The 26,635-nt window shown below is 46.5% G+C and overlaps 1 protein-coding gene across 1 annotated transcript in view; it reads left to right on the top strand.

Moving 5' to 3' along the window:
* Positions 1–25,374, top strand: part of LOC125436769 (V-set and immunoglobulin domain-containing protein 8-like) — a 32,977-nt gene extending 7,603 nt beyond the window's left edge. Inside the window, exons 3-10 of the mRNA XM_048504047.1 lie at positions 471–587; positions 12,826–13,004; positions 15,147–15,348; positions 17,182–17,340; positions 20,886–21,005; positions 24,429–24,666; positions 25,142–25,201; positions 25,296–25,374. Coding sequence (XP_048360004.1) covers positions 471–587; positions 12,826–13,004; positions 15,147–15,348; positions 17,182–17,340; positions 20,886–21,005; positions 24,429–24,666; positions 25,142–25,201; positions 25,296–25,374 — 1,154 coding nt within the window. The remainder of the gene's footprint in view (positions 1–470; positions 588–12,825; positions 13,005–15,146; positions 15,349–17,181; positions 17,341–20,885; positions 21,006–24,428; positions 24,667–25,141; positions 25,202–25,295) is intronic.
* The last annotated feature ends 1,261 nt before the right edge of the window (positions 25,375–26,635 follow it).

The following is a 26,635-nucleotide window of genomic DNA, read 5'->3' as shown; positions in this document are numbered from 1 at the left end:
AATGGAGACTGAGGAAACGACAAAATGGCGGCTCCGCTTTGCAGCGTGAGCAGAAAATGCGGGAAAACCCCACTGTGAAGCAAAGAGCGGCATGATCAGCACTGCATGCATAACTGGCCAGCGTTCAGACCGATGCTCTGACTGGACATGAGGCCAGCATTGTCTGCAAAATGTCCTGCCGGGCTTATCCTCAGGCCTGAGGCTATGCCCGGAGCCGCTGTCTGGATCCTGGCATGGCACTCAGCATTCTTGCATGCTCTGGGGAACCAGCCGTGATGAAAGTATGACCTCATGGGACAGAATGCACCCAGTTCAAAGGAAACTGGAATTGGCCAGTAGCTCGTTTTGCAGCTCGGAGGTGCTCAGTCACCTCCCTCAGTCAACCGAAAGGAATCTTTGCCGGGAGACCGAGCATGCTTGAGAGATCAAAACAGGAGAGCCTCTCCAGAGCTCCTCAGTGCCTCTGGCAGACGGCAGCCTGCGTGGGATCCCGGCTGCAATCTCTCTCCATCTTTACAGTGACATCCACCTGCCGGTCATGACCCACAAAAGGATCCTTCGGTTCCTACTCCTGTGTATCATTTCAGGTATGGCTCCTTTGCCTGGGAAGATGAGGTTTTATTTCTGGATTCGAATTCTGTCCTTCTACAACATTCGACCAGCAGTTGGTTTTTCCGAGGTCTTTGCCAGTGAACAGAGTCCCCCGCACCCAAGGAGATTCCAATCTCAATCTTGAATTGCTGGAATAGATTCTTCAAGTTGTAACTGGATTTTTTTTTCTTTTGTTGTTTTCTTTTTCTTTTGTTTGTTTGTTTTCTTTTTATTTCTTACTTCACGACAAATATGTTTGTTCATTCATTCATTTATTTTTATTTTTATATCCCGTCCTACCCCCAAAGGGCTCAGGGGGCGGGATATAATGGCGTACATCAGATCTGTTTTAGAAATATACTTTTTTTGCCTAATGGGCTGTACTGTGGAAAAGATGGATAGAAAGATAATGCCTAAAATATCTAAACACTGATGGATGTGGGGGGGGGGGGGAAGAGAGGGGGGCAGAAGAAGGGAAGATTGGAATGAACCGGGGGGGGGGGGGGGGGGATTACACAGAAGCAAATACAGACACATTTTCTTAAGTTCAGCTGTAGCTGCAGAGATGAAGGATTGAGATTTTACACTCAAGGGCTTTGCTGTAGTAGAAAAGGTGAGTTTTAAGGAAGGTGATGAAGAAGGTGATGCTCCGAATACATTTTGGGAGAGGTGTTCTAGGTATACATTTAAATAGTGCTGGACCATAATGACAGAAATCTGGACTCGCTTCAGGCTAGATGCTGCCGTAGTTTTGAGGCATAAAATGCTGCTAACTTGTCACGAAGTTTTTTTTTCTGTGTCTTTCTACTGTTTCATCGTTTGCACGAATCCCATTCAATTGACAGCTTTGTTGTTCTGGTGGGTTTTCCGGGCTGTGTGGCCGTGGTCTGGTGGATCTTGTTCCTAATGTTTCGCCTGCATCTGTGGCTGGCATCTTCAGAGCTGTATCACAGAGAGAAGTCTGTTATACACTGTGTCTAGTGTGTAACAATGTGTAAACTAGACACAGTGTGTAACAGACTTCCCTCTGTGATACACCTCTGAAGATGCCAGCCACAGATGCAGGCGAAACGTTAGGAAAAAGATCCACCAGACTACGGCCACACAGCCTGGAAAACCCACCACAACCAGTTGAATCCGGCCGTGAAAGCCTTCGACAAAACTTTGTTCTTTCATGGAGGGGTGTTCCGCAGGCTGCCAATCAGAGATTACCAAAGCACAGGACTTAGACCAAGTGGCGCAGTGCCCGGTTGTTAAAGTGTGTGTGTACCCACTCTAACCATCAGTGCACCTGCCCCTCTAGGATGTCTGTGCAACAACCCTGTTCCTTCACAACAACCTTGCAAAGCAGGTTATTCTAAGAGAAAAATTATTGGCTTCAGGTTACCTCATCAGGGCCTTGGCTAAACAGGCCTTCCCAACTTTAGGTTTGTATCTGCCGTTGTTAGTTTAATATGTGTTGCCTTTTACCAAAATCTCCTTTCTTAGAAAAGAAACTGGCTGTTCTGGGCTTTCCAGATTGTGTGGCCGTGGTCTGCTAGTTTTTTCTCCCCTAACGTTTCACCTGCATCTATGGATGGCAGCTCCAGAGATATGTGACAGTAAGATGTGCTTCTCTCCATGGTGCAGTGTAGACTCTCCGCATGCCCCTGAAGATGCCAGCTATAGATATCGGCAAAATGTCAGGAGCAAAAACTACCAGACCACAGCCACACAGCCTGGAAAACCCAGAACAGTCAGTTGATTCTGGCCATGAAAGCTTTCAAGAATACATTAGAAAAGGAACTTTTTAAAAAAAAGTTTAAAAGCCCAGGAAGAGACTTGAAGCTTTCTAAAAGAGCCAGCCTTCTACTTGCACTCCCCACAAACCAATCTGTTTTATTGCAGATAATATGGGGCTTTTCCTTACTGGTGCCGTGTTTTGTGGAACAGGTTTTTCTATTTGGGGGAAGGGCCCTTACCCAGAGCAGCTCTCCTTTGTGGGCTCAGCGCCTCTCATAGAACAGAAACAGGAGCGGGAGTTTATCGGCAGGAACCAGAAAATCGGGATTGTTCCTAGTAAACAAGGCCGGTTGAAGCGTCTGCTATACCCTAACTTTAATTGTTAGATGGGGCGGGAAAACAGGTTGCTGGTTCCTAACGATTATTGTAGCCCTTGATTAGGCTAGGTAGCAATTTCAGTTCAGGGTAGGTTTAGACAACAACAACCTGAGAGCTGCGTTTCCACAAAACTACTTATCAGGCGGAAAATCGGAGGAAGGGAAGCCGCCTCCCCAGATCGCAGGCAGTTAACGTGGGCAAAGAGAGAACGGATATTTACAATCCTGCATGTCATATGTTGTTTCCTTTTCAGGACTGAGTAGACACGGAGGATTGAAAGGATGGCAGGGGAGAAGCTCCATAGGGGCTTTGAGGGAGGCTTAGTGAGGGCAGCATGCCAGACTGAATCCACCTGATAGGCACAGGGCAAGGCCCTGTCCACAGAGCAAAGGCTCTGACCGGTTACACAAATAACCATCCACCAGCTTCTTCAGTGTTCAGAGATTTATTGTTTTCCATTCTGCGCAGAAGAGGGAACTCTCCTCTGTTAGCAACAAGGAAGAGGTTCAAAGGGGCTGTTGCTTGTGTAACATAATTTATACCCTCTTACAAACATCCCTCCTTGTCTTCTAACCATTGGCTAGATTTGGAATACGTACACATTGCCATTTGAATCTCCACTCCTCTCCAAAGCCCACCTTGCTTTCTACAATTGTGCGTGTATTCTCTATGTCATCTTGCCCCGTTCAGAGATCTCGGTTGCTATAGTACTTCACCCTTATCTCTGTGTTTGTGAGCTTCTGCTAATTCCTTATCTCCTTGGTGGGGCCCTGTTTTCCCAAATCAAAGCTTAGTGTCAGGCTGCTCTATGAGTTTCGTTTCTTTCAACGAAAGTAAGTTTTTGAAGTGATTGGTACCCAGTGAATTACACTCATATAACTTATATGATTAAATACAATAGCTTAAAACATTATAAACTATATGTTCATATCACACCCACCCCCCACCCCCGGCAGCTTTGCATTGGCTTTGCCTCTATTGCCGCAAAGCACAATTGCTACCTTTCATTCATGCGTGACTGAAAAGAAAACAGCGCAAAAACTGATCGGGCCACAGTGGTCCACAGTGCCAGATCCCACTGAAAGCAAAGACTCGATAGCTCTTTAGTGTTTGCCCATTGAGAATTTAACCAGTGCAAGATCATATCCCTGAAAAAACAGAGAGCTGTATGTGTTGTCTGATAAACCAGCAGAAAATCTTAACAACGCCCTTCACTCATTCATGTTTTTTTAATTGCTTTTTTAAAAAAGTGACGGATCTACACATAAGCCTTTTCCACTTAACTAAAACCACTCTGGTTTCTCTTTAGATCATATAAACTATTTGCCTTCTATTCACCCGTGCATGTTGCAACAGAGTTATCTCTTCTAATGCATTCAATTTTCTTTATGTTTTTAAAGCATGTGGTTTTTTTCCCCGAGAAGGCTGTTTGTTTTACTAAAACGACAGAAATATTTTTCCCCCAGTCTCATTCTGGAAGCAAGAAATTGAGCTGGGTGGTGTATTGGTTTCAGTGTTGAACCAGGGACTAGAGGTCCTAGATTCAAGTCTCCACCCTTACCAGGAAAGGCTGCTGGGTGACATTAAGCTAGTTACACCTTCTCAGCCTAACCTACCTCACTGGGTTGTTGTGAGGATGACACCAGGAAGGGAGAAACTTGTATGGCTCTCTGAGCTCCTCGGAAGATGGGTGGGATATAAATGTTCTAGTTTATTTACTTCAGAGGTAAGTGGGTGTGGTTTTAAAGTTGCTTCTGTCTCAGTGAAGCAGAGAGTGTTTTTTTTCAAATTGGTGCCAAGCAGACTCTGGCATTTTCCGGACATAATATCCAGGATCATACATACTGGGTTGTTTGTATCTTGGTTTCTCCCTTTGCACGGCTGCCCGTTATCGCATTAAGACTGGGATTATGCACAAGCCCCCGGTTTATTTTTATTTTCCGTGCTCACGTTTCCATGCATGCACGAATATTCCCATTTTCCTGATGTTATGATTAGCTGCTGCTGTGTGTGTGGGGGGGAGAGTAGGCGGCGAGGAGGGAAAAATAAACTGGTTCGTTTCCTGCGGTGTTTGCATGGGAGCGGGAGCAGCACGAGGGTTTTCAAAAGAACCGCCAATTTGGCGGTTTTTGAAAATCCTGGGATAAGGGAAATCTCATGGGGCAGGCCCGATTTAGGGCCATAAGCCATGCAGAAGTAATTCGCTACTGGGATGTTTCAGCTCCCCATCCCAGGATATTTGGTCCATGCGGAAAATGCCTCTCTGTTATTGAAACATTTCCATACCACCTTTCCCTCAGCACCATACAGGTGCCAGGGACCCGAATGTGGTGCTTATTGGAGGCTTGGCACCTGACCGCCTCCATTCCTGGCACTTCCCGAGTGTTTTTAGAAAGTGGATGGGACCAGGCGGGTCTTTGGCCCAGCAAGGTTTTTGATTGGTCATTGCAAGCTCCTCTTCACCCCTCAGGGAGCCCATCATGCAAAATGGGGACTGCTGTGGAAAAGGAACAGGCTGTAGCTGGTGATGTGAGCACAACCTTGCATTAGAAGATTTCCAGACACCAAAGACAAGTAGAGCATAGTCGCTGCATGGGGACACAACGGAAGAGATGGTCAGCCAATGTAGTTGTTCTAAAGTTGACAAGATGCATTTCTATCAACTAGTCCCTCACAATAACTGAGCATTTTGAACCAATTGTTGTGCGGGGACTGTCTTCAAGGGCAGCCCTACACAGAGCATGGGACAGTAGTCTAGCAGTGAGGCTATACAAGCATGGATCAGTGTGGTTAGGTTTGCTTTTCAGTGAACAGGTGTGGGCTTGTTTGGTGATTTTCAAAAAGCCCAGGTTGGGAGAAGTAACACAGGACAGACTTATTTTGGGGGTGGGATCTGTGCAAAGCCCCTCCCCCCATTTAGCATCCTACACCCGTGTTTATTGGCCCGTGTGGAAGGGGCCTGACTGTTATATTTTGTCTCTGAAAAGCTCTCAATGCATTTCAGATCAACGCAAGAGTTTTTAATCTATAAAAATTGCTGATCCAATAAGATTTGGAGGTTAAAGGGAAAACATCCCCAGAACGGAGCTGTGGATGTAAGGAAAGGAATTGAGGGATAGAAAGTGGGAAGCATTCTTTTACTGAATGGAATTCGATAATGCTGTTTTAACTAGCTTGAGGGCAATTGGTTACACTGCTCTTTACAAATGACACGTAACCTCAGTTATGATACGCAACATGGGAGTTATCAGATTTGCTGCTGGCAACCTGTAAACCCTGGAGCTGATGCCAGATAGCAGTGCGTTAGATGCTGGAAGAAAGCTGGAGGAAACAGCAGAGTCTTGTCAGAAATACACTGGAAGAATAACACTGGCTACCAACGTGCACAATTTTTAAAAACTTGTTCCTTTTTTGCCTCAAAAACTATGGCCATTCATGCCACAGTTGTGGTCTTGTGGTCTCCTTCATGTTGAGCATACGTTCCCTTTGGGTTTGATTCCCAGTTAAGCACACGTTGGGCGATTCCGCACACGAGTAAAATAGGTTCGACCCAGTTCCCTGAGAAGGGTACTGACCTAGGTCGAAGCCATTGTTGTTCCCCACTGCAACCAGCTTGATCCCAGCTCGGAGGGCGGAATCATCCTGTGCCTCTTCGCCGCTCCGTTCCGATTGGCTACTGTTCTACGGCCATGTTCCTTCTATCCCCACACACATTATAAAAAAAACGGTCACAGGAATGGAGGGATGAAGGTGGCGTTTTTTGATTGGCCATCTGTACAATTGCCCGAAACACTCAGCTGTGATTGGCTGAATGGGGGACTCCTGGCACCAGAGATTCCGCACTTTACTGGAATCGAGCTGAGTTCGAGCGTGGTTCCCTGAAAAAGTAGTTGTTCCCAACTGGTGTCAGAAATTTGACTGTTACACGGGGCGAAGCTGGTACAAAACCACGTCGATCCCAGTGGTTGTGTGGAGCACTTAGGTCGAACACAGCTCGAACTTAGGTTGATAATGCAAGTGCAGGTCGACCGTTTTCACCTCTTCAGAACAGACTGCATTTTCAGATCAGAGAATCCCCGTGGTTTCCAAAAGCTGTTAAAGAGTGACTTTTTTCTCTCCCTTCTCAGGGAAAGCGAAGGAGATCACTACATGTTTGGCTTCCTTCAGGTTTTCTTGTTGCTCCCGACCTTCCCTCCCCACACAGCAGCAGTTTCTCTAACTCTTGGGGCTATCATTTTAAAATGATCGGAAGGGTTTTATTTTCTAAAAAAAAATTAACTCTGAATTTCATAAAATTGATATGAAATTAACATAGTCTAACTAAGCAACACTGAACCAAAGATGGCGGGGGGGGGGGAGTGGCAGGCAACCTCCCCAAATGGAGGTTGCATGGAAAGAACAAGGAAGCAGTGTGTGGGGGGGGGGGCAAATGGCTGATCAGCCCAGCTAGAGACACTTCGCAAGAGGGTAAATCTATGTAACATGTGGACCCAGGGGAAGGAGGAGGCTTGTGGGGGGCGATTTTCTGCACCCCCCCACATGACTAAATGGCTGCAGCCAGGGGAGATTTGACCCTGTATGTCCCTCTGGGTGGTTCACCCCTGGGATCAGGAGATCTAAAGGGTCCTGTGTGAACTCCTCTATTGAAGTCCTCTGTTGAAATTCCATGCCCGCCCCTCCCAGAAGGGAAAGAGCCGCCCACCTGAGACAGGGTCTTCTCCCTGGTGGCACCACAGCTTCGGAATCCCCTCTAGGCTTCATTTGCATGTTCAAAGAATTATACAGTTGGAAGGGACCATCCAGGGCATTTAGTCCAATCTCCTGCTCAGGGCAAGATCAGCCTAGAGCCGTGGTGGCGAACCTTTGGCACTCCAGATGTTATGGACTACAATCCCCATCAGCCCCTGCCAGCATGGCCAATTGGCCTATCTAGAGCAGTGATGGCGAACCTTTTCAAGACCGAGTGCCCAAATTGCAACCCAAAACCCACTTATTTATCGCAAAGTGCCAACATGGCAATTTAACCCAAATACTGAGGTTTTAGTTTAGAAAAAAACGGTTGACTCTGAGGTGTGCATTACTCGGGAATAAGCTTGGTGGTAGTCGGTAGTTTTGCTTTGAAGCAACCATGCAACTCTTCCAACGGGTGAATCATGACCCTGGGAGGGTTTACTCAGAACAAGCCCAATTGCCAGCAACCGAGCTTACTCCCAGGTAAAGGATCATGCTTTAGTTCTTCGCATGAAAATCAGTGGGGTTTAACAGCACTTAACAGAGTTACCTACACTGCTTCCCCAAAACAAGGTCTTAGCTTTAATGCTAATAATTGAGCCCAGCAGCCCAGACCAGCCTAGATGTGTGGGGGGTGAGGGGGGGCAGCTCTGTTTGCGGGTGCCCACAGAGAGGGCTCTGAGTGCCACCTCTGGCACCCGTGCCATAGGTTCGCCACCACTGGCCTAGAGCATATGGCTGAAGCTGCTAATTTTTAGGCCCCAGGGGAGATGTTTTTTCTTTTCTCCAGCACTGGTTAGCTGTAGTGCAGGGCTGTTTTTTTAGCTGAGCCACCCAAACAAATGACGGAGTTTGTCTGGGCCACCTAAGCGAGGGCACAACTAAACTACTACCGTGTTTCTCTGAAAATAAGACAATGTCTTATATTAATTTTTGCTCCCAAAGATGCACTATGTCTTATTTTCAGGGGACGTCTTATTTTTCCGCTCCACAGCTGCATGCTCTGGTGTTCTGTTCGACGGGCATGCTTCCAAACAAAAACTTTGCTATGTCTCACTTTCGGGGGATGTTTTATATTTAGTACTTCAGCAAAACCTCTACTACGTCTTATTCTCAGGGGATGTCTTATTTTTGGAGAAACGGGGTATTGCTTTCTCCTGGCCACTGTTATAGCCTTGATCTCAAAGGACCATTTTGGATTGAAATCCTTGGAATGAACGGATGTTTCAATTGCTTCTTAAACAGCATGATCCTGTGCACAGTTACCTCAGTTCATGCCCTTGTATGCCAGCGGGTATAGATTGGAGTAATTCCACATAGGATTGCACAGTAAATCACTTAATTTATTATGGGGTACTGATTAATTTGGCAGCGCCTCTGAATGGATTTGCTTCATTAAACAAAACAGAGTTCAGGAATTGTTTACAGATGGTAATTTTTTTTTATTTGTATGGAATGACTTCACAGAGGCAGGCAACACCCAAAGATTAGAATTCATTATGAAACTCGGAATCGTTTTGTATAATGTTGGCCTAGCTATTTGAGTCAGTATGTCCAAGCGGGGAAAAAAATTATTATTTTGTATGGATGTAATGAAGTCAGTAAATTACTGGGATGCTCAGTACCTTATTAGCAGTTGGAAAGGAATGAAAGATGCTAATTGGCAGCTGGAATTAATTACGATGAGCGTTTAGAGCGACACAACAGATCAGCGAGATCTTCTCGGCAAGTCCGCGCTTGCCTGAATTTGCTGACTCATCCCTTTTATGGGCTTGTTCTATATTTACACTGCTGGCTCTCGGTGTCGGTTGCTGCATCTCTGTCCAGCTTTACATGTATGAAGGTTTGGGGTGTGTTCTTCGATGGGTCCCTCTTTTGGAGACTCAAAAACGTTGGAGTAGAAATATTCCTGCTGATGTAACCTCTAACTGTGGGTTCTGTGGGGAAGAACTTGGAATGAGTTGCAAAGAACTAAATTTTAAAACAAAATGGTTTACTTCCTTAACAAATAATACTTTTAACATTAACATTTAACATTAACAATTTACAGTCCTTCTAGGTTGCATTTCAAGTCCTTATCTTGACAATCTACTGATAAATGCCAAGTCCAATTCTTCCTGCTGGTGGTTGGCTTATGAAGACTTCAGAGGCTTGGTGAATGGGATCCAAGATGATGAAGGTCCCCAAACGAACTCCCATCAATTACATACATAGCAAGCCCTGAAACAATAAGTTCTAACATTTACAAATATAGCAAAAATAAACAACTCCCTTCCCACTAGTTCCCAACAATCTTTGCAGTTACCTTAAACAAGGTCTTAAGAGCTTATGAAGAATTAAAGCAAGGTCCTAGCCTGGTAGCCTTGCTTCCTCCAACTTCACCAGTTTTTGCAGCCTTCTGCTGCTTTGAGTCTCCACCCCATTGCTGGGTCAACCCATTCTGAACAGAGGGGTGACACTGACAAAACGTCAAATGGAAAAAAACATTTTCAAAGCATTGTTGGTACCAACAAATAAAGCAAGGTAAGAATCCCGGAGGAAACAGGGGCCATTCGGCGCTGGCATGAATCCACTTGCCAATCGAGTGCCGTATGTGAATGAAAGATATTCGCCAGCCTTTCATGGTGGTGGTGGAAAGTGCTGTCAAGTTGTTACAACGGGGTAACGAGTTAAGAAATTGAAGCCCCCAAAAGCTCAAGCCGACAAAGAATAAAATCAAAGAAGTATTTTATTCGGACAACGGGCAAGACAGCATCAGAGGAGCCACACCAAAATGGCAGCGGGTTCTTACTTTTATAGGGTAAAAACAGGTTACATCAAAATGGCAGAAAAGAATACGCCCCAAAATGCCCGCATCATCAATCAATCATGTAGAAAGGTGGAGAGTCTCCCTTCCCCCAAAACATTTGGGGCTGGCTAAAATCCTTATTGGAAGATGTCAGTATTTCACCCTTTGACGTTTGGTGAACTAAGGCCCAAAGGCACCTGGTGGGCCACTGCGAGTGGGCCACTGTGAGCTCCCAAAGGCACCTGGTGGGCCACTGCGAGTAGCAGAATGCTGACCTAGATGGACTCTGGTCTGATCCAGCAGGCTAGTTCTTATGTTCTTATGTTCTTAAGGCCCTGTCTTCACCTTATCAGTATTGTTCTTTGTTGCCCTATTTTCCAGACAAAGAATCTAAACATTTTTCTATGTTCCTTACTCTGTATCAGAAAAGGGCAACTTTAAGGTATCGTTAGAGACATTGAGACCTCAAAAACAGTTTAGCACACATATTCTTTGGAATTGAGGACAAGGGGCATTCTTCAGGGTTGCTACAAATCTGGTTAGCAGAGTAAAAGAACAGTAAGCATTAGGGCCTGCATGAATTCTTTGGTCAGCAGCTTTGTGGTTGCCATCTCCCCATTATAGGAAAGCTAATGGGGGGAAAGAAGAAACAGCCTTACTTATAGATGGAATTAAAACCCCTTTCCCTTTCTCTGCGCCTACAAAGTTGTCACCGACTTATGGTGACCTTGTAGGGTTTCCAAGGCAAGAGATGAAGAGCGGTGGTTTGCCATTGGCTGCCTCTGCATAGCAGCCTTAGGTCCCTTCCGCACATGCAGAATAATAATACACTTTCAATCCACTTTCAATGCACTTCGTAGCTGAATTTTACTGTGTGGAAGAGCAAAATCCACTTGCAAACAATTGTGAAAGTGGATTGAACGTGCATTATTATGCATGTGCGGAAGGGGCCATAGATTTCCTCACTGTTGTAAAATGTGTGGTGGAACAGCTTCTCCCAAGTCAGCAACCCGAATAACTGATCTCCAGACTGCAGAGACCACATCTTCCCATATTGCCCGTGCCATGGAGGATGCGTTGGCCCTCCAGCACTAACCTCTTGGTGGTCCCTGGTCCCAAGGATGTTAGGCTGGCCTTAACCAGAGCCAGGGATTTTTCAGCCCTAGTAACTCCAGCCTGGTGAAACTCTCTGTCAGCTGGCACCAGGGCTGTGCGGGACCTTCACCAGCTCCACAGAGCCTGCAAGACAGAGATATTCCACCGGGCCTTTGGTTGAGGCCATCCACCAGTCCAAACTGTCCATCTTGCTGGCCTCCCAATTTCCAATCTACACATCTGTGCATTCCCCCTTCACTCCCCCCATACCAGAACATAGAATCAGATAAAACTGGGAGAGAGGTTGAAATAAACTATTATGTTTGGGGTCTTAGGTCTTCTATTAGGTGCCATCTTATGTATTTCAGATTTTGGGGAAATATTTTATTTTTTATTGAATTTTAATGTTCTTAATTCTTAGGTAAGCCACACTGAATCTGGCCTTGGCCGGGAAGGGTGGGGTATAAATATAATGGATGGATGGATGGATGGATGGATGGATGGATGGATGGATGGATGGATGGATGGATGGATGGATGGAGAGATTAGGTTTCCTTCCCTGAAAAAAACAATAGCTTTGGAGCCTCTGTGTGCGTGTGTGTGTGTGTGTGCGTGTGTGTGAGAGAGAGATGTGGAAGATTTTAGATCCAGGTTTTTAGAATGGGGTTTTCTTGTTTTTTTCCTTGTGTTTTTGATGTCTGTTTTAGGATGTGTGCTTTTATTGTGTTTTTATTGTGTTTCTTAGAATGGTGCTTTTAGAATAGGGTTTTGTAGTGTTTTACTGACACGATTTTAATGTTGTGGCATATTTTATCGTAACCCGCCCTGAGACTGTGGTAAAGGGCGGGTAATAAATGGAAATAGGAATAGAAAAATAGAACTCTGTTGCATCACATCTTTGCAGAGCTGTCTCTCCTCCACAAATGCCCTCCCCAGCTCTGCCTCCAACTCTTTAGGAATTTTTCCAAGCCGGAGCCACAAACCTTGCCTGTCTAAAGGGGAGGGATTTACATGGTATTTGGGGGGGGGGTGCCTTTGCACATGGGACCTCCCTGGCACAATTTGTGGCTGAAGCATTTGGTAGCCCCTCCCCCCCCCCAGCCTCCCCAATTGCATTAGAACATAGGTGTCAAACTTGCGGCCCTCCAGATGTTATGGACTACAGCTCCCATCATCTCCTAGGGGATGATGGGAACTGTAGTCCATAACATCTGGAGGGGCGCGAGTTTGACACCTATGCATTAGAATGCTTCGAAAACTACAATACCCATCAACCCTGGAGATTTTGGGGGGTGGAGCTTGGGGAAGGTGGGGTTTGAGGAGGGGGGAGACCACAACAATGTATTATGGCACAGAGGCTACGCTCCATTTTCTGTGTAGTCTGGAGATCAGTTGAGGTTCTGGGAGATGTCCAGGACCCATCTGTTGGGGACACCAATAACACCTCAACGCATTGTGGTTTGGGACTTCTTTCCCTTGGAGAAGCCTGTCTTATGGTGCTCTGATGGGTCTCATTTTAGGTCTGAGTTCTGCCGTGAGGATCACTGAGGATGGATCGAAGATCATCTACCTGCCCAAGGGAGAGTCCGTCAAACTGGGCTGCCCCTTTTCAACGGACCCCGAAGACAACACCCCCGACAGCGCTTGGAATATCCAGTGGAGGCAGGTGAAACCCGGACAGTATCCTCAGACAAACCCAGTAAGTTTGTGTGTTTCAGCTGCAGTCATGGGCTGATGACCTCTGGAGCTGTTTGGTGCCACGCCAAGATGACTGGACAGTTCATGGCAAGGATTTTGCAGTATTCTGGTTTCCAAAGTGAGGAGCGAGTTCAAATTCCACACATTGGCTTCCTGGTGTTTGCCTGTTTCTCAGGCAAAATGCTTTCTGGAGGAGCCGTGGAAAGTTGGCCAACTCCAGCTCTGGAAATTCCTGGAGCTTTAGGGGCAAAACTTGGGTGGGATGAAGTTTGGGGAAGGGAGCAATGGAATCCATCTCCAGAAGCCGCCATCCAGATTTCTGTAGTATGGAGATCAGTTTCATTTCTGGGAAATCTCCAGGCCCCATCTGGAAATTGGCAACCCTAGGCCACAACTCATCAATACAGCACGTTTCAAGGAGACACCAGCTTAAATTTGGGAGTGGTGAAATGTCTGCTTTGCTTGCCAAAGTTACCAGGTTTGGTTTGTGGCATCTGCAATTAAAGGAGATGTTGGAAAAGACCTTTCATCACTGGAGACCCTGGAGCAATCACCAACTCTTCATTCTGATGTTAACTGTCATTTGAAAAACTTCAGGCCCCTTCCACACATGCGGAATAATGCACTTTCAATCCACTTTCCATGCACTTTGCAGCTGGATTTTACTGTGCGGAATAGCCAAATCCACTTGCAAACAATTGTGAAAGCGGATTGAAAGTGCATTATTCTGCATGTGCGGAAGGGGCTCTCAGCCATTTTAGTCTGCATGGGGTGGATGGCCTTCAGTGAGGAAGGGGAGGGGAGGGAGTGAGGGGTGGCATGCAAGGGAGGGGAGGGAGGGAGGGGGCTGCTCAAGTTTTCTTTGAGCAGAAAATTGCACTTTCAAATCTTAGGGCCTTTCCCCACTTCCCTTAAGCCCCGCGCTACTCGAGGAGAGTAGCGCGGGGTCCCCCGGCACTCCCCACTGAGAGGGGTGGTGACAGCGCAGCCGCCCCGAAGCTGCTGCTGTCGCGCCCCGGGCGAGTGCCTGGGATGCTGCGCGCTGAGAGCAGCACGCGGCATAGAGGGGAAGGACAAAAGTGGGGAAAGGCCCTTAGAGATACAGTGAATGATTTTCTTAACGTGTTCGGCAGAGGTTTCTTGGCAGATATCCTGCGATGCTTGTAAAGCTTTTATAAGCCGGATATTTAGATGGTTTGCCTCAAGAGAAAAAGACAGAACCAAGTGAAAGAGGAATTCAGTAAAATTTCCACATCTATAGTCGGTTCAGGTAGGGATAGCTATGTTGGTCTGCCACAGAAGTGTAAATTATTCAAGTCTAGTACTACTGTGAAGACTCACAAGGTTGCCAGGGCATGAGCTTTTGAGTGTCAGGCCCCTTCCGCACACACAAAAATAATGCGTTTTCAAACCACTTTCACAACTGTTTGCAAGTGGATTTTGCTATTCCGCACAGCTTCAAGGAGCACTGAAAGCAGTTTGAAAGTGCATTATTCTGCATGTGCGGAATGAGCCTCAGATACAAAGAATTTATTTATTTGTCTATTTGTTTGGATTTATATCCCGCCCCATCCCTGAAGGACTCTGGGCAGGTTACAGCATAATTTAAAACATGCAATAACTTTAAAATATAAATCCTAATTTAAAACTTTTGAAACCAGTTAACAAAATATTACAATAACGTTAGATTAATAGACGGCATCAATGAATCCTTCTCGCCTTTTCTACCACCTCTTCTCCCCTTTCCCTGAAGACCAAAAGCTCTTATATCCCCCTCCCATCTTCTGACTGGGATATAAGGGCACAGGCATGCCCATTCCTACTCGTATCTGATGAAGGGAGCTTTGTCTCTTGAAAGCTTATATCATCTTGGTCGATAAAGGGCAGCTGGACTTGAATATCGTCTGTCTCAGATACAGATGTTGGTATGGTCAGTTGAGGTACAGCGGTTCAGAAAATTGTATGCTTCCGCATTTGAATATAGTCCCAAACGAACATGAGGATTATCATTCATTTTTACATTGCTTCCTTTGTCAAAGCCACTGTTTTGTGCATTACTGAACGTGGTACTTTAATTCAAGTGCATTTATAGTTCATTTAATTTCTCCCCCCCCCTTCATCTGCACCTCCTTGTCCCCACAAGCTCCTGAGTTACCATGACCACCAGATCATCCGCCCCGGACCTCCTGATCTCCAGCAAAGGGTTGGGTTCACCTCTGCCGACCCCAGCCTATACGATGCTTCCATGCAGTTGCGCGATGTGAGGATCACCGACTCAGCCACGTACGAATGCACAGTGAAGAAAACCACAGAGGCCACCCACAAAGTGACCATTGCTGTACAAGGTGAAATCATTTTTGCAGGGTGTGTGAGGTGGTGGCCCCCTTCGGTTCAGCAAATGTTGAGGGCCAAAGGCCCCCACTTGCTCTGGCATTTGCAGCTGAATTGCCCTGACCTGGATGGCTCGATTAGGCTCATTTTATCAGAGCATTAAAGCTAAGCAGGGCTGCCTGGCCCTTATTATTTCTTGAACAGGAGACCACCAAAGAGGTCCAGGGTCACTACGCAGAAGCAGACAGTGGCAAACCACCTCTGTTACTCTCTTGCCTTGGAAACCTTCAGGGTCAGCCCTGCTCAGTACTTGAATGGGAGGCTGAAGTTCAGAGTTGTTTTGCAGAGGCAGGCAATGGCAAACCACCTCAGCCCATTTCTTGCCTTCAACTGGATTGCCCAGGCTAGCCTAATCTTGTCAGATCTCAGAAGCTAAACAGGGTCAGTCCTGGTTGGTACTTGTCGCTAGGCAGAGGCAGGCAATGGCAAAACACCTGTGTTGTCATCAGCTGTTTGCAACTTGACAGTACTTTCTACCACTAATGGGTAATGTACTGTTGAAAAATCAGCTGCCATGGATACAGGGAGTGCTGGGTCGTTTCCGCATGGCAAAATTATACCTGTGCACCACCTTTTAAAAAAAAACCTGGGTTCACTTTATCCGCATGGTTGCTCACTTTTTGAAGGAATCCATTGAAAACTGGGAGGAAATACTCCAGTTTCTTTTGCACAAGCCTGGGACTTTTGTATTTACTTCGGAAGCATAACTGAGCATGTTTGGTGTCCCACATTCCAATTGGCTGTTGTTTTTGAGTGGCCGCTGCAAGCATCTCTGAGTATGCCCAGTGCCTGCGTTCTTTTTGGCTGTTGTTTTTGAGAGGCAGCTTGAAGGAATGTCAGGCGGGGAGATCAGGCGGCTGGGTGGGAAAAATAAGCCGGTCCTGCTCCTGATTGGTTTTTGCATGGTAGCAGGCACAAGCAGGGTTACATGGGGATTTTTAAAAAGAACCTCCAAACTTGCAATTTTTGAAAATCCCGGGGTAAGGGAAATATCACGGGGCAACACTGGGAAAGGCCCGCCTTAGCATCGGGAGCTGTGCAGAATTCTCGGCTGCACAGCTATATTTTTCTTGCTCAATCCAGGATATTTCGACCATGCAGAGACAGCCCTAGATTGGGGCTACAGTGCTGGGTCAGAGAGGGTGAATCCCATTCCCCAAATCAGGAAGAATAATCCTATTCCTCATCCAATTCTCCAAATCAGCCTTGCTGGGGGTGGAGTGGAGAGAGAAGGGAAAGAAGCAAATAGTTGCTTGCTTGTGTTCAGAATGGATGCCGGAGAAAAATTTTAAAAACTCAACACCAACCACACTTCCAGGGGAAATTGGGAAGTGAAGGAAGGTAACTCTAGGCATTTCCAGAAACTCTATGGTTTTACCATAAATTTTCTGTTGATTCATAGAGCTACCCTGTGTCACTTCCTAGTTTTAATTGGAAGGGATGGGGTGGTGCAGACAACCATGCAGCCCCCATGTCCTATCCCTGAAACCTCCCGCAGTTGTCAGCCACATTTGACAGCTCCACACCACCCTCCATATCCCTAAGACGTTCCCAGACCAGAATGGTCAGTCTTACTCAGTCAACCCCAGACTAGCAGATCACTTTTATGCAAGTTTTCTCATGAGAGGAATCAGTCGAGGAGTTTTGGGGTGAGAAGAGAGAAGCAAGCTGCTGATCTCCGGTTGCAGTTCTGGAAGTGGGCCGGGGGAGTTGTAACAGCAGGTATCTCTCTCAGACATAAAAACTTTTTTTGACACTAGTTTCTTGTTTTCATCACCCCCAACTAGAAAGGCCAGCAATTCCTCAGTGTTGGATAATTGGTGATATGGATTATGGGAATGACATCACTTTGCGGTGCATGGCGTCTGCAGGCTCCCCACCCCTCACGTACCGTTGGTCCATGACGCACGGGCCAGGCTTCAGAGATTGGATACCTGGAAATATGGGTAAGTGGCAAAGGTCCTAGGCCTAGGGAAGCAAAAGGACATTCTTTGGAGGGAAGAACAGAGCAGTGATGCACATTTATACTTGTGGAACTCACCACCACAAGATGTTGATGGAATCAGTGGCTTAGTTTTAAAAAAAGGAATTGGGTAAATTTATGACGGAAGTCGGCGTGGTGTAATGGCTGAGAGTGGGAGACTCTGATCTGGAGAAACAGGTTTGATTCCCCACTCCTCCACATGAGCTGTGGACTCTTATCTGGTGGACTGGATTTGTTCCCAACTCCTCCACATGAAACCTTCAGGGTGATCTTGGGCCAGTCACAGTTCTCTTCCAACTCTCTCAGCCCCACCTGCCTCACAAGGTGTCTGCTGTGGGGAGGCGGAGGGAAAAGGAGCTTGTAATCTGCCCCAAGATTTCTTACAGGAGAGAAAGGCAGGGTATAAATCTAAACTCTTCTTCTTGTTCTTCTTGTTCTTGTTCTTGTTCTTGTTCTTCTTGTTCTTCTTGTTCTTCTTGTTCTTCTTGTTCTTGTTCTTGTTCTTCTTGTTCTTGTTCTTCTTGTTCTTGTTCTTCTTCTTGTTCTTCTTGTTCTTGTTCTTGTTCTTCTTCTTGTTCTTCTTGTTCTTCTTGTTCTTCTTCTTCTTCTTCTTCTTCTTCTTCTTGTTCTTGTTCTTGTTCTTGTTCTTCTTGTTCTTGTTCTTGTTCTTGTTCTTCTTGTTCTTGTTCTTGTTCTTGTTCTTCTTCTTGTTCTTCTTCTTGTTCTTGTTCTTGTTCTTGTTCTTGTTCTTCTTCTTCTTCTTCTTCTTCTTCTTCTTCTTCTTCTTCTTCTTCTTCTTCTTCTTCTTCTTCTTCTTCTTCTTCTTCTTCTTCTTCTTCTTCTTCTTCTTCTTCTTCTTCTTCTTGCTATTAGCCATGATAGCCTACTGGAACTTCCATCTTCAGAGGCATTCTATCTCTGAATGTCAGCTTCTGCACGCAAATTGGGGGGTGCTGTTGTGTTCATGCCCTGCGGGTGGGTTTCCTGGAGCTTCCTGACTGGCCACTGTGAGAAACAGGTGGCTTGGCTCTTGGCACACGCCCACTGCACAGGCCTTTCAACACAGGCTTAGAATGGGGGAAAATCCATTTTGGGGGGTACTCTGCACAGATCGCACCCCTAAAACGAGTCTGCCTCATGTTATTTCCCCCAAACTGGGTTTTTATCAATCCTCCCCCACATACTCTTAATTCTGGAACTTACTTCTGAGTAGGCCTACCTAGGCTTTCTCCCTGAGGAGCCTGTGACTGGCCCAAAGCCATCCAGCAAGTTTCAGTGGCAGGGTGAGGATTGGAACCCGGATCTTTCACATATTAGATGGACACTAACTCCTATACCCTGTGTGTTTTCAGTTTAACTGCTCTTGGCAATTGCATTCTGCAAGGACCAGTGGCGTAGCTGCCATGGGACTGGGGTGGGGGTGCCGTGCCCCGGGCGCATGCCATTGGGTACACATGGGGGCAGAAAATCTCTGCTCCTCTGCATGAGTGTCAGACTCTAATCTGGTGAACCAGGTTTGTTTCCCTTATCCTCCACATGAAGCCTGCTGGGGATCTTGGACTAGTCATAGTTCTCTCAGGATTCTCTCAGCCCCACCTACCTTACAAAGTGTAAGTGGAGAGAAGATGGGAAGGCACTTGTAAGCTGCACTGGGTCTCCTTAAAGGTTGAGAAAAGTGGGGTATAAAATCCTCCTCCTCCTCCTCCTCCTCCTCCTCCTCCTTGTCTTCAGTTCTTAGGAAATGCCTTGATAGCTAAAGTGGTATAAATCTGAATGTAGGTTTTCCCTTAGACTTCTGTTTAGTCAAGGTGAAGAAAATAACTAGCTGTCTCTGAACTGTCTTCAGATATCTTTTAAGTATCCCTGGCAGAACTGCCCTTCAGACGGAACCCTCCAGAAGGCATTTGTGGCTCCTCAAAATTATCTTTTAATTTCTTGTACAGCAGAGGCAGTAGATAGGAGAACAAGGTTTTAGTTTCTCCCTGGACTGCCAGGAAAATTCTAAATGCCACTAGGCGTGTGCAGAGTGCATTTCTCTCACCACTAAATAACGCGAGCAGAGGCATGGGGGGGAATTGCACCTGGGGGGCAACACCTTCTTTGGGGGCCTCCCTGCACACTCCCCGTGCCCCACTTAACCTTAGCCATTGGGAGCCTGCCATGGGCTGCCCCTCCGCCTGGCCCTGCCAGGCTGCTCCTTCAACCAGCAGAGCTGAAGGAGCAGTCTGGTGGGGCCGGCCGAGGTGTGCCCAGCGGTGGCCCAGCCAGGCTGCTCCTGCTTCAAAGGATCAGCCTGATGGGGGTGGGGCTGAGGGGAGGGGTTGGGGGGGGCAATTCTCCGCTTCCCCACATGACCAGCTGGGGTGCGCCCGGGGACATGTGACCCCACCTGTCCCAGTGAGTGCTCTGCCCCTGAATGCCAGCTCATAGTTTTAGGCCCAACTGAAACATGTGATCAGGAGCTTCCATGGATCTTTAAAGCTGTAATTGTGGAGGGAGTTTGAACTAGGGCCATGATCAGAGGTGGGATCCAGCAGGTTCTCACGGGTTCCCGAGAGTAGGTTACTAATTATTTGTGTGTGCCGAGAGGGGGTTACTAATTGGCGATTTTGCCAAGTGATTTTTGCCTTAGTTACGCCCCTCCTCTCAGCAGTAGCGCGCAGAACTTGAAGCAGTCTAGCAGGAGGTGCACCGGCGTGCGTGGCAGCCTGCGCCTGCGTGCATTCGTTTCCCACCCAAGGACCGGCGCAGTGGCTGCGTCCTTGCCACAGCCCCGCCCAGGAATGCCCCGCCCCCGGAATGCCCGGTCACGCCCCCGTCGTGCCCCACCCAACCCCACTGGCGCTACGCCACAGTTTGAATCCCACCACCATGGCAACCTGTTACTAAAATTTTTGGATCCCACCACTGGCCATGATATTGGGGGAGGATTTTTTTAACACCCCCTCTCTCCAGCCTGTTTTCCTATTCTCTCACCTCTCAAGTTTTTCCCCCCTAAAAGTCTGTGGAAATATCAAACTGTTCAGTGCAATACTGGACATCTGGCAACCCTATCTAATAACAGCCAGAAATGGTAGAGTTTGCAGGGATGTCCTAAACTAACCTTCGTCACTTCCTATAGAAACTTCTAGTAAATATGTGAGGCAGTATTTTTTTTAAAAAAATTCTCCCATGCCTCTTTGCCCCCTATTGCCCTCCCTCTGCACGGCAACTATACACTGCAGGCTTCTCCATAACAAAATTTCCATGAATCGTGTAGATATCCAGAGACATTCATCCTATGGTGCTGAGATTTTTGAAAACCAGAAGCTAGCTGCCAATGCTTAACCTGCTCCAAATATGGCCAGCCCATTAGGCAGACTTAAGCAGTTGTCTGGGTTCTGGAGGGCAGGGCGGGTGATGGGATATCAAAAGATGTTTGCTGGAACAGGAGAGACTACCAACAGCTCGCCTCGGGTGGCAAAAGCCCTCCGACCGGTCCCAACACTCTCCCTTTCTGCCAAATAGGATCTGTGCCTGGTGACCTTCATATCTACGACTTGGGTGACGAACATGTGGGTACCTACCAGTGCAGCGTGGGTAACAACGTGGGCGTGGCCTATTGCTCCGTGGACATTGTCATGGGCGGTAAGTGTGGCAGACACGAAGATTCTGTTTTAAACACTGAAAACCAGAGAATTCTGACAAAATTGTAGGAGATAAGTCCTAATGCTCCGTTTCTGTTGAAAAAAGGCAGATTTCCACTTTCGAGTGTTTTAGGATAAGGATTATTGTAGACAATATAGAAAGGCCCTTATCTAGAGCCATGCAGTGGCGTAGTGCCCAGGGGATACGGTGGGGGTGTCTTGCCCCGGGCGCGTCCCAGTGAGGGGGCGTGGGGGTGGCGTGGCATGGGGGTGGCAGGGGCATCCTGGGGCGGGGGTGTGGCGGGGGCGCAGTTCCCCCTCGCTCTTGCTCTGGATCTATGCCGTATTTAGCATATATCATATGTACAGTTCTGATCCCTCCACCTGAAAAAGAGCGTTGTAGTGCTGGAACCTTATGAGGAGAGGCTGCAGCGTTTGGGACTCTTTAGTTTGAGAGGAGACGTCTGAGGGGGGATATGATTGAAGTCTATAAAATAATGCATGGGGTAGAAAATGTTGACAGAGAGAAATTTTTCTCTCTTTCTCACAATACTAGAACCAGGGGGCATACATTGAAAATTCTGGGGGGAAGAATTTGGGCTAATAAAAGGAAACGCTTCTTCACGCAACGTGTGGAATATGCTGCCACAGGAGGTGGTGATGGCCACTAACCTGGATAGCTTTAAAAAGGGCTCGGACAGATTTATGGAGGAGAAGTCGATCTATGGCTACCAATCTCGATCCTCCTTGATCTCAGATTGCAAATGCCTTAGCAGACCAGGTGATCAGGAGCAGCAGCAGCAGAAGGCCATTGCTTTCACCTCCTGCACGTGAGCTCCCAAAGGCACCTGGTGGGCCACTGCGAGTGGCAGAGTGCTGGACTAGATGGACTCTGGTCTGATCCAGAAGGCTAGTTCTTATGTTCTTATGTTCTTATGGAAAAGGCACAAATCATCAACTGTTGGAGCATCTTTCCAATGAAGGAAGGCTGAAGAGTTTAGAGCTTTTTGGTTTGGAGAAAAAATATCACATATGATAAAAGTTTCAAAAAGTATGCCTGGCATGGAGAAAGTGAATAGAATTATTTTTTTCCCCACTCCAAATCCTATGTCTAGATTCAGGGCTAAAACCAGTACTGTTTCACCCAGCACATATGAACCTATGGAATTCACTGCTACAAGATGCAAATCACCGACTTTAGGTGGCTTTGAGGGGAGGAATAGACAAATTCATGGTGGAAAATAGGTCTGCCAAGAGCATTACACGTAAGTGTGAAGTGGAGCTTCAGAGTTCAGAAAATGGTGCCAATGAGGAAGTCCGGGGACTGCGGAGAGGCATGGGAAACGTTTTAAAGAGATTGCACAGCAAATTAAAACGTTTTCAAGACGATTTAACAAAAAGAATCGCTAGGGAACAGCTGACAAATCAAATGTTTTCAGGCTAGAAACAAAACGTTTTGTGTTAAAAACCATGTGGAACTCCACGGAGGAAATGTTTTATTTCCTGCCTGAAAACGTTTTATTTGTGTTGTGCGGAAAGGGATTGTGTCCTTGGTCAATCACTTTTCTGGCTAATTCAAACCAAGGAACGATCCATTAACTATCAGGAGCAAACCTTGATATACAAAGGAAGACAAAAGAAAGAAATCGTTTAGTTCAGATCCTTTTAATATTTACCAGCATGGCAAATGCTCAGATTTTTTAAAATCTATTTATGCTTTCACATATTTTCGCCCTGCACTTTGACCTAAGTTCACAGATTCTAAAAGCTCAGTTTGTTGGGCTATAAAACGACATACAAAACTTGTTTGTCCAAGAGGTGCTGGAAAACTACATTTGTCCTGATACTGATCAAAACGCATCAGAAAAACTCGTAGGCAGAAGGAATGCCTCCGCTGTTTCCCCGCCTTCCCTCTCTTTCACTCCAGATAACCTCTCCTCAGAAACCACCTTTTCCCGCTCCCTTCAAAGGTGCTACGTGGTTCTTCCACTATTTATTTTTTCCTCAGAACCTTCTGAGGCTGAAAGGGCTTGGGCGATCGTCCTCAGGGCCGCTGTGTAAATATGATAGCTGATTTGCAAAGGCTCAAACCCATGTCTTCTCAGACCCAATCTGGCACTGTTTGAATCAGGGTGAAACTGGATGTGACGGCAACTTTGTGCCCACCAGAAGGACACCCACATTTTGAAGGATAAAGGCCTTATTTTCTTACACTGAGGTCCCTTCCGCACATGCAGAATAATGGACTTTCAATCCACTTTCAATGCACTTTGCAGCTGGATTTTACTGTGCGGAACAGCAAAATCCACTTTCAAACAGTCGTGAAAGTGGATTGAAATTGCATTATTCTGCATGTGCGGAAGGGTGAGATAGATCTGGTACTCTAAATGATAGTTTCAGAGGTCAGCTGTGTTATCTTGCAGTAGAACAGCTAGATTTGAGATCCGTAGTGCCTTAGAGATCAACAAGATTTGCGGAGCATAAGCTTTCAAGAGTCAGGGATCTAACAAAGGGAGTTTTGACTCTCCAGAGCTTATGCACCAAAAATCTAAAGTTCTACTGGACTCGAACGTGGCGGAACTCTAAGCTGTCACAAATAACTCAATATTTTGTTATTGTGCGTTATTCTATTTCTTTATCTTAAAATGCATATTTAAAATTTTAATTGAGAAAAAAAAAGATTGCATACTTGTAGGAGTTTGTCAATCCGGAGCCAGCAACCCTAATTGCTCTCTTGAGAACAAGGCTCCTGTATGTGCTCAAGAGAATGCCTGCTTTTGCCTGGAGGGGAATGCGAGTAAGGTCGCCAACCTCCAGGGCGTGGCTGGAGATCTCCTCCTGCACATGCTCTCCGGGCATTAGAGATCAGTTCTGCTGCAGAAAATGGCCATTTTGAAAGGCGGACTGTAGAGTTGCCGGGAAATACCTGGAGATTTTGGCAAGGGTGGATTTGGGGAGGGGTGGGGCTACAGCAGAATATAATGCCATAAAGTCCGTCCTCCCAAGCAGCCATCTTCTGCAGCGGAATCGGTCTTTGCCATCTGGCGATCAATTGTAATAGTGGGAGATCTCCAGGTCCCACCTGGAGGGTGACAACCCTAATTGTGCCCCAATGAAGACCCTCCCCTCCCCAAAACCCACCCTCCTCAGGTTCCACTCCCCAGACCTCTTTACCCCCATGGGCCCTAATACCATCAGGACCCATTATTTCGCATTAGGAGGGTTTCGTAAGGGCGTGGGCGATGCTCTAAGATACGATTGCTGTTTTAATTATATGTATGTTTTTAGCTGATGTTTTATAATAATAATAATAATAATAATAATAATAATAATAATAATAATAATAATAATAATAATAATAATAATAATAATAATAATAATACCCAGAGTTGACAGAGTTGCCTGAAATGCTTTCTGCCTGCAGGAGGACTCGGCAGCCCCTGGATGATCGGGGGTTCAGTCCTCTGCAGCCTCCTCGGCATGGCCCTCATCATCGGTGGCATCATCTGGTGCACCTGGTGCTGCTGGGGGAAAGGATGCTGTGGTTCGGGCGTTGGCTGCTACTGTGGGGACAACTACTGCTGTGACTGCTGCTGCAGCACCGTGAACGGTGGCCAGGAGGACCCACCAGAGTTCCAGGAGACCAAAGGCAACGACATCTGGTAAGCGTTTATCTTTTGTGGGAATCAAGGGCCCAAGGAGCTGCCTGGTACAGGTTGCAGAGTTCCTGGAGGTTTGGAGAGGGCAGAGTTTGGGCACGGGAGGGAGCTCAGCCGGGCTGCGATGCCATAGAGTCAACCCTCCAAAGTCACCATTCCCTCCAGTTGTCATTCCTGGTGACCTCCAGGCCTTGCCTGGGGGTTGGCAACCTCAGTTGTAAAAGATCCAGGACACCTTGTACTTCCAGGGTCTAGAAGATAGAGTGGGAAGGGACCTCGAGGGTCATCCAGTCCAACCCCCTGCACGACGTAGGAAATTCACAATGACCTTTTCTCCCACTTCCTGCCCCTGCAGTGACCTTTGCTCTATGCCCAGACGAAGGTAAAAAACAAAAAACCCTCCCGCATCCCTGGCCAATCTGGCCTGGAGGAAAATTGAGGGGAGCCTTTGGCTTAACAACTGGGTCTCGGGTGCCAGGGAGGGGGTTCCGCTGGCAGATTTCTCTTCCAGCATCGAGAAAATCTGGTGGACCCAGAGGTAAGTAGCAAACTTTTTTGCACGTCTGAATGAGTCCACTCTGTCATGATTATTCCTTGGGGGACGCCTGATATGCTACGTTCAGAACCTGTAGCTTTGAACAGAGATGCAATCTGTACAGTTATCCCTTACCCATCGCAGGGGTTGGGGGTGCGACACCCGACGCCATTTAGAAACCTGTGCAAACAATTTTGGCCCTCCCTTCGTACCAGAGAAGAAGCCTGGATTTTTCTTTTTCTTCCATTTTAACTTGAGAAAAGAAATTGCGTATATTTATGGTATTAAAAGATAAAACATGTTGATAACGTACAATACTATGCAAATATTTTATGCATTTCGGAGTTTCTAAACTTTTTCCGTGTCTTCTGCTGACTTTTGCGTGTTGTCTTCTGTGACTTCTGCAAAACTCCCCCTAAATTCCCATTTAATTTCATATGCTAACCTGTGAGATATCAAAACAGTGATGGGAAAAGTCGCAATGCGGAAGGGATAGCTGTACAATAAATGGATATTTTCCCCTGTTGCTCTTGCACGTCTTAGTTTGGAGCCTAGTGATACTGTACAGGATTTTACACTGAAAGTTCTGACATCTTTTGTCTCAGTATATCACACGGCAAGAGCAAAAGAAGTGTTTTCCAAAGTTCAAAGCTCTTATTGGGATAAGAACTTTGGTGCTGAGAAGGGGATACATCTTCCCCCTCCCCTGTGGCTTTTCTATCCCAAAAATTCCCCCCAAATTGTTGGGTCACCCCCTTGACCCATTGCTCCTCGTAGTCTCTCTGTTTTCATAACAACGTGACAGAATGACGAAGCCGGACAGGCAGCGAGTTAAAACTGCTTTTAAAAGAAGTAATTACTTTTCTGGTTTTCAGTGTGACGCGAAAATAATATTTAGGAAGTGTGAACCACCTTAACCACTGGGTGTGTGTCTAAAGAATGCACAACAGCTGGATGGGTCTCCCCTCAGGCTTCTAATCTAACTAGAAATAAAAGGACTAGCAGATGATGATGGAGAAGAATTGTGAGGCAGGAGTAAAAGAGAGAGAGAGAGAGAGAGAGAGAGAGAGAGAGAAAGAAAGAAAGAAAGAATGAATGAATGAATGAATGAATGAATGAATGCAACCATCTGTGTGGATCAGAAGAAAGGAATGAATAGGAAACGTGAAGTGTTTCACCAGGAAATGCAGAAGGAAACAAACATCTTGGGCGACAAGGAGGGAAGAGCCAGCTACACATTCCTAAATCGAGTGTAATGCTTTGGATGTCTCTCAAATGGACATTCCCCAGAGGAAGCGATGAAGGAGGAGAGAACAGGGAACGCTCAAGGTGTCCTTGTGCTACCTGTTTATTAACAAATATACAGGCTGAACAAGTCGGCACCCGGTGATAGAACATTTCTTGGTTGCCAGCTCTGGATTGGGAAATACCTGGAGA

The sequence above is a fragment of the Sphaerodactylus townsendi genome, linkage group LG01 (genome assembly GCF_021028975.2).
Source record: "Sphaerodactylus townsendi isolate TG3544 linkage group LG01, MPM_Stown_v2.3, whole genome shotgun sequence".
Classification (NCBI taxonomy): Eukaryota; Metazoa; Chordata; class Lepidosauria; order Squamata; family Sphaerodactylidae; genus Sphaerodactylus; species Sphaerodactylus townsendi.
This window is presented reverse-complemented; position numbering and strand designations above follow the sequence as displayed.